The 10,432-nt window shown below is 52.3% G+C and overlaps 1 protein-coding gene across 2 annotated transcripts; it reads left to right on the top strand.

Moving 5' to 3' along the window:
- Positions 1–300: 300 nt before the first annotated feature.
- Positions 301–6,188, top strand: LOC122390397. 2 transcript variants are annotated; one of them, XM_043383300.1, is made up of 2 exons: positions 301–3,716; positions 4,132–6,188. In XM_043383300.1, the coding sequence occupies exons 1-2, from the start codon at positions 511–513 to the stop codon at positions 4,217–4,219; spliced, it is 3,294 nt and encodes a 1,097-aa protein (XP_043239235.1). In that variant the 5' UTR covers positions 301–510; the 3' UTR covers positions 4,220–6,188. The 2 variants fall into 2 exon arrangements, with proteins under 2 accessions (XP_043239235.1, XP_043239236.1); XM_043383301.1 differs by having other exon boundaries at positions 3,611–3,716.
- The last annotated feature ends 4,244 nt before the right edge of the window (positions 6,189–10,432 follow it).

The following is a 10,432-nucleotide window of genomic DNA, read 5'->3' on the forward strand; positions in this document are numbered from 1 at the left end:
AGCTACAGCCTACAAATGTGGTTGGAGGGCGCCCGAGGGAGCCCTCCAACCGTATTTGGAGGGCGTATTTGGAATGGGCGTCCTCCGAGGGCGCCCTCCATCCGTATTTTCCCTGTAAACACATTCGCGATTGGAGGGCGCCCTCCAGTCGCGATTGTTTTTCGATTCGATTATATCACAATTGCATTTGCGATTGGAGGGCGCCTTCGGCGCCCTCCAATCGCAAAGGGCGCCTTCGGCGCCCAAGGGGGGGGGGCCATGGCCCAGTGGCCCCCCCCCCTGCCTACGCCCCTGGTTTTGCATCAGCTGATCGCCGCAATAAACCAGTTGACGGTCATCGTGTTTGGGCCGTGGAGGTGCGCCGATTTAGCCGCATGATTTTGAAACTCGCAGATATAGCTCAATTTATTGTAACCAGAGCAGCATTCAGAGTGACTAAACCAATCAGGCGAATTAGTTTTCGTAACATTGGTGCCGAAACCGCCGGGAAAAGTGCTTTGAGTGATCGGTATGTCTCTGGAAGAGCTCAAGCGGGCGAGGACAGCGGCGCGTGGCTGGCTAAAAAGGGCCACAGTAAAGCTTGAATCTGTCATTGCTGATGAAGACAGTGATGGGGTAGCTATTCAGAGCTACCTGGATGATTTTGATCAGCGCCTGGCTAACTTGGACTCTGCTCAAGAAAAGCTAGAGCTAGTGCTTCATGATGATGAGCTTGAAAGTGACTTTGAGAAAGCAGCTGAGATCCGTGATGCTGCGCTTGGCATTAGGGTCAAAGCTGTAAGGCTTAAAGTAGCTCGTGAGAGAGACTCAGCTCAAAGTGACAATGGCAGTAGCTGTACTTCTCAAGTAAAGCTGCCTAAGATCGAGTTGCCAAAGTTTGGTGGCGATGTGGTAGATTGGTCGACATTCTGGGACCAGTTCAGCGCCACTGTTGACCAGTCTGACTTGGCAACAGTCTCGAAGCTCGTGTATTTGAGATCTTTGCTCTATGGTGAAGCTAAGCAGGCGATAGATGGTCTTGCGGTGACTGCCACCAACTATGCGGTGGCCTGTGACATTCTCAAAGCAAGATTTGCCAGACCTGCTAAGGTTATTTTTGCTCATATCGAGAAGCTTCTCAATCTGGGCAGTGGTTCTGATCTTAAGCCCATTCAAGATGAACTCTTGGTGCATATTCGAAGCCTTGAGAGGCTTGGTGTCGGTGGTGAGAGGTACGGTGTAATACTTACCCCACTGGTACTGAGCCGTCTGCCCGAGGACTTCAGGATGGAATGGGCACGGGACTGTGAAGGAAGAGAGAGTGACTTGGACTACCTTCTGCAGTGTCTGAAGAATGAAATAAGCCGCAAGGAGAGATCTCAAGTGCTGGAGGGCAACAGTGTTTCTGTGCAGTCTGGGGCACAGACTCGGATCACCCCAGGGAGGAGAGGCAACAGGTCAGCAGCAGGTGCTGTGCCATCGGCAGCAGCCCTGCAGGCGACGACAGCTGCAGCAGGTGCTGTGCCATCGGCAGCAGCCCTGCAGGCGACGACAGCTCCAGTGGACAGATGTGGATTCTGCCAGAAACCCCACCATGTCTCAGCTAAGTGCAGGGGATTTCTGAAGCTAGGAGTGGGGAAAAGGCTCATGAGAGTAAAACAGTCAGGGCTGTGCTTTCAGTGCTTCAGTGCTGGTCATAGAGCCAGAGATTGCTCAGTCAGATGCGAGTGTTGTGGTGGCCGCCATCATGTTTTGTGCTGCTACAAGCAGCAAGGCCAGACTCAGGGTGATCAGGGTTCTACTGAATCCCACCGTCAGATGAGCAACAGTGCTGATGTGGGAGCTGTGAGTAGAGGAGTGTCTGATGTGTCACTCTCATGCAACACTGTGCAAAAGAAAGACTGTATTGTGCTGCCTACTGCTAGGGTCACCGTCATTGGGTCTCGGGGGCCAGTAGAGGCCACAGTTCTGTTTGATAGCGGATCTGATAGGACTTATGTGTCAGAGTCACTGGTACAGCGTGCCTCACCGAAGTGGACTGGGTCTGAGGACACATCGTATGTGGCTTTTGGTGGTAAGAAGTCATGTGTCTCACAGCAGAACACTTATGATGTGACAATGCAGAGTGCCTGTGGTGAAAAGGTGTCTGTCAAAGCTGTGTCAGTTCCTGTGATCTGTCAGCCCCTACAGAGACCTCGTGTGACTCAGGACGTATTGCAGCAGCTGGGCTTAGCTGGCATTGAGATGGCTGATGTGTACCAGAGTGACCGTGAAGTGTCTATTGATATCCTGATAGGATTGGATGTGTACTGGAGCCTAGTGAAACCTGGCATTGTTCGTGCTGTAGATGGCCTGGTAGCTCAGATGACTGTGTTTGGCTGGGTCATTTCTGGAGCTGTGGCTGGCAGTGGCGGCTCACTGTCTGGTGTGGGCTGCCAGCTTCTGACGTTAGGTGATGTGCACAGCACTTCACTCAGGAACCTCTGGTCTCTGGAAGGGGTAGGCATTGCTAAAGATGATGATGCCATGCCTGATGTTCTCGCCGAGTTCGAATCGTCTGTTCACATGAGGGAGGGACGCTATGAGGTAAAGTTACCCTGGAAACCTGGTGCAGTGGGTAAGCTTCAGGACAACCTCGCGTCTGCCAAGGCTCGGTTAGCGAGTCTCACACGTAAACTGTCAAAGGACCCTGGACTGTGTGACCGGTATAACAGCGCTCTGCGAGATATGGAGGAGGCTGGTGTGATCGCGGAGGTGCCTGCTGAGGAGATGTGTACCTCAAAGCCGACTTTCTACCTGCCACACAGACCGGTGGTCAAGGAGAGTAGTAGCTCCACGAAAGTCCGACCTGTTTTTGATGCATCGTCGTGCGGACCAAATGGCGTGTCCTTGAATGATTGTTTAGAGATAGGGCCATGCTTGCTCCCTGACCTGGTAGAAGTGCTTCTAAGGTTTAGGAGGTGGCCTGTGGCTGTGACAGGTGACATCACAAAGGCCTTTCTGCAGATATCCCTCTGCAAAGAGGATCAGGACACACACAGGTTTCTGTGGGAGCGTGACGGGGTTGTGCGCGTGATGAGGGCACAGAGAGTGATTTTTGGTGTGTGCAGCTCTCCATTTCTATTGAACGCTACCATACGCCACCACCTGTCTCACTACCCAGACTCTGCAGTGATCACAGAAATGCGTGAAAACTTCTATGTAGACGACCTGCTGTCAGGAGCAGACACAGAGCAGGAGGCCGCTGAGCTTCTGTCAAAGGCTCAGGAGGTGATGTCAGACGCCGGTATGACGCTCACTAAGTGTAGGACGAATAGCCCAGTGCTGTTCGAAAAGGCTCAGACTGTGATGGGGACAGGTCTGAACGAGAGCTGCAAAGTGCTTGGTGTGATGTGGCAGCCCACAGATGATGTGTTTACGTTTCAGGGCGTAACACTGCCTGATGATATCGTGCCCACGAAGCGAGTGGTGCTCAGTTTTGTAGCTCGTATGTTTGACCCTCTCGGCTTCGTCGGCCCGTTTGTGATGACCTTGAAATGTTTGTTTCAAGAGCTCTGGCAGTTGGGTCTACACTGGGACGAGCCGCTTCCTGAGATCTTCTCTGAGACCTTCAGCCGGTGGCTGAGGGAGCTGGAGCTGTTGAAAGAGTTCCAAGTGCCGCGCCGCTACTTCGAGACGGCGTGGAAGGGCACCCAGCGAGTGGAGCTGCTGGCTTTCTGCGATGCCTCGCCAAAAGGGTATGGTGCAGCCGTCTATATCCGTGTGCCCCTGGATGACGGCTCGTTTGATGTGACCCTGGTGATGGCGAAAAGTCGCGTGTCGCCTCTCAAGAAGCTCACGCTTCCTAGACTTGAGCTTTTGGGGTGTCTGGTGGGTGCCCGTCTGGTTGTGTTTGTCAGACGAGCTCTCCGCCTCCCGGAGGACACGCGCATTTCATGTTGGACAGACTCTATGATAGCGCTAGGGTGGATTCGAGCAAATCCACTAAAGTGGAAGCAGTTTATAGCGAACAGGGTCTCTGAAATCCAGAGCCTGACCAGCCCAGCGTGTTGGCAACACTGTGCAGGTGTGGATAACCCGGCTGATTTGACCACCAGAGGGGTGTCGGCCGAAGAGCTGGTCGGTTCTGATCTGTGGTTGTCTGGTCCGCAGTGGCTCTCCAGCCCAACAGGTCAACCTGTCGCAGCTGCGGAGCCGGAGCCAGAGGCGCCACGGCTACTGGGTGAGGAGGCTGTTCTGACAGCGACTACTCCGGCCCCGTGTTCGCTCGACTTCCAGCGCTGTGGATCCTTCTCCAAGGCGGTGCGCGTCACAGCCTGGGTGAGGAGGTTCATTCGGAACGCCAGGACGCCTGGTGCAGGCGCTCGAGGTAAGGGGCCCAGAACGCGGCAGAGTGCCGCTAAACGGCTTCAGCTGGAGTTAGACCCTGACGAGATTGTGCAAGCGAGACGTCAGCTGCTAGTCCTGGTACAGGGTGAGGCCTACCCGGACGAGCTGAGAGCACTGCGATCGGGCAGAGACGTCGCGAAAGGGTCGTGCCTGTACCGTCTCGTGCCATTTGTTGATGATGACGGACTGATCAGGGTGAACAGCAGACTGCAGATGTCTGATCTGTCCTACGACGAGGTTCATCCCGTCGTTCTGCCGACCTGTCACGTGTCGGAGCTGCTAGTCCGTGAGCAGCACTTGCTGATGCGACACGCTGGCGTGTCTGCCCTAATCAGCTCACTCAGAGGGTCGTATTGGATTTTCGGACTGCGACGCCTCGCAAAGAGAGTGAAAAGGGGATGTGTTCCATGTCAAAGGCAGGATACTCGAGCATGCAACGCGCCAGTGGCGCCGCTTCCGAAGTCGAGGGTGACTGAGGCACCCCCGTTTGCTGTCACCGGCATAGACTTCGCAGGGCCGGTGTTCTGTGTAGATGAGCCGCGCAAAAAGTTGTACGTGTGCCTGTTCACATGTGCGGTAACCAGGGCAGTGCATGTAGAGCTGGTAGACTCCCTGTCTTTAGAGGACTTCATGCTGGCGCTCAGGCGTTTTGCAGCCAGGAGGGGAATGCCTACTGAGATTTACTCCGATAATGCTGCGACGCTGAAGGGCGCTGATTCTCTCTTGCAGAGACAGTTCGGACATTTGGCACCGGCGTGGAAGTTTATCGTCCCACTGTCCCCCTGGTGGGGAGGATGGTGGGAAAGACTGATTAGGTCGGTTAAGTCGGGACTGAGAAAGGCGCTAGGTAAGCGCTGCCTGACGAGGATTGAGTTGGAGACGCTTCTCAGCGAGGTCGAGTCCTGCATAAACTCGCGTCCATTGGTCTATGCTGGTGATGATGCGGATGCGACCGAACCCTTGACTCCCAGTCACTTTCTGATAGGCAGGGGGTCCGGCTTTCAGCCGGGAGAGCAGTTAGATCCAGCTGCAGCAGCGCGACAGTCGCTGCCGGCTCGCGCCAGACTTCGTAAGGAGCGCATGGATCGGTTTTGGGAAGTTTGGTCGTCCGCCTACTTGCGTCAGTTACCCACTTCCGTTCGCCAATTCCGCCATCACGGTAGCTTGAGGGTAGGCTCAGTCGTTTTGATTCATGAGAAGAACGTTCCGCGCTTGATGTGGCCGGTTGGTGTGGTTGTGCGGCTGTATAAAGGGTCTGATGGTGTCGTACGATCCGCTGACCTACGTACAGCGAAGGGTGTCCGTACTCGCGCGATTCAGTGTCTCCACGATCTAGAGTGCGATTAGAGAGTGGAGCGTCTGGTTAGGCTTTCAGACAGAGTCGTCTCTCTTTCGTTGTAGTTAAGTGTATCCTTGTGTGTGTATACTGACCGGGTTTGTTGATCAGTTGTGTGCTAATGCACTCGTCATTTCTGGCCAAGCTGATGTGTTTCGCTATTTGATCTCTGTGTCATGATTGTTGCTAGGCCTAAAGTGTGTTGGAGTATCACGTATCGATGTTCTCTATACTCCAACGGGGCGGAGAATGTTGTGAAATGTGGACCATATTTAGTGCCGCCCGCCCCCCAGCGCTACCTGGTGCTTGTTTGGTCACCTCCCCAGCGCCACCTATTGGCTCTGTTTTAGGATGGAGCAGATTGCGGGTCAGATTCTGTGGACGGTGGCGCGCCTCTGGTGAGGAAGGTGTGAACCACAGGGCACACGTGGCACACTGACCCAGTTTTGCATCAGCTGATCGCCGCAATAAACCAGTTGACGGTCATCGTGTTTGGGCCGTGGAGGTGCGCCGATTTAGCCGCATGATTTTGAAACTCGCAGATATAGCTCAATTTATTGTAACCAGAGCAGCATTCAGAGTGACTAAACCAATCAGGCGAATTAGTTTTCGTAACAGTGTTGAAGGCCGTTTGCAGTCCCGGCCGGTAGGTCACGTGACCGCCGGGAGCCTCGGGTCACGCGGCGGTCGGGAGTCGGACGCGGGACGTGGTCGCGGGTGGACGCGCGGGGCATCATGCTTTGCTTTGCTTGCTTTGTCAACTTAATCTAACTTACGATCGCATACGTGTGAAACCCAAACACTGCTCAGTGCCCTTAGAAATTGAGTTTTGGAAAGCTCAAGTCCCTATAGCTCCTCAGGTCGGCAACAGTTGAAGCCTCATCTGGACTAGTGAAAAAAGCGAGGGTAAGGAACCTTGTGTTGCTTTTTCTTTTACCGTTATAATTATCTCAAACCATCACAATTTTGAGTTGCCACATTGTCTGGTTCACTACATTCGTGTAAAACTTGGTGAAGGCTGGTGGCTCAAAGAAAGGTGAAGATATTTCTTTAAGTGCCTAATCCGTGAAATATCCCGGCTTTACAAATCTACACTTTTCATTTTTTCCACGATACATTTTTTAAAATTGTTAAAATTTATTCAACATTTGTTAAAAGGGGCTTTGGTTTGGTGTAAACTAGATCATAAAGTTTACTATAGTTTTGTGCAAAACCTGGTGGCTGAAGAAAATAGTAATTTTGCTAAAATAATGTGCGGAAATTTGTTGCTTTCCAATTTCCAAATCAAATTACTCATACCTATATTTCATTCAAAATTAGGAGGCATTATTACTGTTTTTTCTTGCAACATGAACTGAGTTTGGGTGCAGTGCTCCGGAAACGTTGTGGAACTTTAAGCTAGCTAGAGCAGTTTCCATAAAAATTGTTTAGATAGTTGACATGGCATGTTGACAACGGTTTTGCTGTTTCTAAAAAAGTGAAAAATATTTTCCTGCATTAAACAGACAAGGCATGTTATTCTCATAAGCTATCGAATGTGTGTGCGTGTGTGTGTTTTTTTAAGCTGTCAATTGTAACTTCAGTTACTTCACTTTAGAACATATTGCCCAGAATGCGTCACTGATCATGAGCTGGTATATCATATCATATGTAGCAAATACATAAATGGGAATAGTGTGTCATGAATTTTTGTGCATGCTTCTGGATCATCTGTAATTACATCAAAGGCTCGGCTCAAGAGTGTCCTGCCGACCAGCTTATGCCCAACCCTTTCTGTCCGCAGAACGTCTTCCGTCGCCTGCGACTCCCGCACGCCGTTTGCGCCCCGGCCGTCCGTACCGGTCTTCGCGCTGCGAGCCGCGCTGCTGGAGTTCGCGGCGGCGTCGTGGAGCTCCCATCGGGACAACGTGTGATGCCCGCGTCGAGCTTATAAGCCGTGAGCTTCGATTGGCGGCTCACGCGGTCACCAGCTGTATGTACAGCCTCGGCCCCGACGACCCCGCTAATGGCCGAGACCGGCATACCCCCTGCATGGGTCCGCTGTCCGGCGCAGCGCTGGCCGCCCGCATGTTACGTTTGGCTGTATCGCTGCCCAGCGGGAGCGCGCTCCACGCTGCGGTAGAGGCACACGTTGCGACCCGACTGAGGACCGCAACCGGATGGTGAGACGTCGGCCTCTGCGCCCTGGCCGGGGTAGGCGTGACCGACGTCACAGTGGAGGAACACCCAAACAAGACCAGCCCACCGTCGGAGCAGCATGGAAATATCATGTTCTGCCTGGACGTCGGACCCGGCGGCCGCAGAGCACCTGCACACGTGCGGAGAGGGGCGCTGGAGGCGCGGCTTCTGACATCCCGCGGCGCGGCTGCTGGCAATACCTGACAACGGCGGCAATGGAGGCGGTTGGGAACAGCTGCAGCAATGGTGATGGCGGTGATGGCGACATGGCGGTTTGGGACTTCATCTCAGCGCGGCCGCCGCCCAGGCGCCGCTGCGCCCGGCTGCTCAGCCACCTACCGGATGGCGGGGTGGCCCTTACGGCCCTCACGCCCGTTCGGTCTGCGGCCACGTTTTGGGGTGGCCGTCGCGGGGTTAGCGGCGTTGGACTTCGTCCTTTATCCAGACTGCACCGTACCATCTGAACGGATGGATCTGCCAAGAAAGATGACATCCAAGGCGGCTATGAGGCGATCACAAAGCTTCAGCAAGAGCTTCTCCTTCATGGGGCCGGCCGGCCGCCGGCTGCCGAGTGCCAACAGCTGCGTGCGCTGGCGCCGACGCGTTGTGGGCCGCGCTGCTGACGCTCAAGCTGCGATATCAACCATCTATGAATAAGTGGCAGCGGTGGCGGCTTGTCAGTTGTTAACGTGCCTTTGCAGACGTTGTGAATAGCCCGCGTTGGAATCGCATGGTTGGCAACACCACGCAAGCTAAAATGGGCTTCCTTGATGAACCTACTTTTTAAGCATTGTAGCCTTTGTAATTTTTGATGTTTTGCTGTAGGTATTATTTTCTACATATATACTATATAGGCACTCACGTGCTTTGAATCGCGCAATGCAATTGAACCATGGTAAAGACAATGATAAATGAACTGAGAGCTGACATGCCCCATGCTTTGTGTGAGTGTGTGTGTGTGTGTTTTTTTTTTTTGGCGAGTCGATAAAAGTGGTTTTGGACACTGGATGAGTTTTTAGGGGTGTGGTGAGGGGGAATGTAATTCCACAGACCTTTTGTCAGATTCACCAATGCAGTAGGTCTGTGCGGTATTTAGATATCGGAGCATTCTTTGAAAGTCGTGAATAGGGCAACTGAGAACCTACCTATAGCCGTGATATCCCCTCACAAAAACTTCTTTTAAATAACCGGGGATAAGTACATAAGCAGAGTAATTGCTATTACGAACACCTAGGTATCACAATGCTGAGCGAATAGGAAAATCTATAGATGGAGAATTGTGCCGCGTTACGGGTGCTCGGGCGCAGCCAATCCAGCGTTACCCCAGCGGTGACCTTGACCCGCATCGTCTGTCTTGGCTCCAAAGCCAAACCGGCGTGGAATTGGGAGCGCTCGAGCACTCATGGTCCAGCGCAATTCTCCACCTGAATCCATTCCTGATACACATTTGCTTGCTCATAGTCATGTAACCCCGGTAAATTCATCTAACTTTCATATTGGTCGCTCCATAGACAGATGGCCACAGATATCAACTTAAAAGGCCATTGTTGCATTCATTTAGTGGAGATCATTAAAGAGCCGTGATAGGCCACAAGTCGCGTGACATCATACGTGTAACAACCAATGACGTCGGCCTGCAAAACCCAATGGAAGCGGCTAGCAGCGTGCAATAAAACAGGGCGCTGCTTTCTAAATGTCTGTCGTGCGCCATAAATGAATATATCTTTTGTAGTGTGGCAACTCAGTATCTTTTTTTAACTATTGTACTAGTATTTAATAATTTCATAATTTTATAATTGTGCTTACGCTTTATGTTGATGTTAGTGATAAATCCTTAGATAAAGTAAATCGATGTGATATTCAATAGAAAAATAGCAAACTAACGCGCCATTCATTCGAAAGCTGGTAAACCTACTAAAAAGAACTACTAAAATTCCTGAGGAACCAAAGGATTATATTGGTATCAAATAGATGCCTGCTATTCCGTCGTGAAAACGGCCAATATGCACCAAATGTGTACCAGACGGCCGTCGGCAAAACGGATATTATCTACACAATACACATCCAATGCATATAAATCGATTTCGCTCAAAAGTCATTTTGAAACCTGTCTTAAACCCGGCAGGCGGTGGGCCTCCCGGCCACCTTCCGCGCGGTGGGGGGGGGGCATTTTTTGCCCCCCCCCCCCGTATCTCCGAAACTACTGGACGGAGACCACCCTTGTGGCGCAGTTGGCAAGTGCGTTCACGTTTGGTGTGGGAGGTCCTTGGATCAAAGCTGACCTCTGGCAGCGTTTTCCTCGGCCGGCTCCTACCCAGGAGATGGCAGTAACTGGGGAGTGTTCGCTCGGTCGTGGGGATTACCGCTGTGCCAGCCAGCGCCCCCGGCCGCAGGTACAGTCACCAGCACTTGCTACTAATCACCTCGTTTTTGTTCAGTAGTTTGAAGACCGATCAATTCTCAGTCGCGCAAGATACGTCAAATGGTCCGTTTGGTCCTCCGATTTTCGAATATCTAACTTGTTTTTGTATAGTCGAAGCATTTTGGGAT

Source organism: Amphibalanus amphitrite, unplaced genomic scaffold, assembly GCF_019059575.1.
Source record: "Amphibalanus amphitrite isolate SeventyFive unplaced genomic scaffold, NRLGWU_Aamphi_draft 000394F_arrow, whole genome shotgun sequence".
In the NCBI taxonomy this organism is placed as follows: domain Eukaryota; kingdom Metazoa; phylum Arthropoda; class Thecostraca; order Balanomorpha; family Balanidae; genus Amphibalanus; species Amphibalanus amphitrite.

Bases quoted from the DNA above. Each gene is read 5' to 3' on its own strand.
- LOC122390397 (XM_043383300.1), top strand. From the start codon at position 511: ATGTCTCTGGAAGAGCTCAAGCGGGCGAGGACAGCGGCGCGTGGCTGG. The intron at 3,717-4,131 runs GTATGGTGCAGC...TCTGGTCCGCAG, and splicing joins TGCGATGCCTCGCCAAAAGG to TGGCTCTCCAGCCCAACAGG.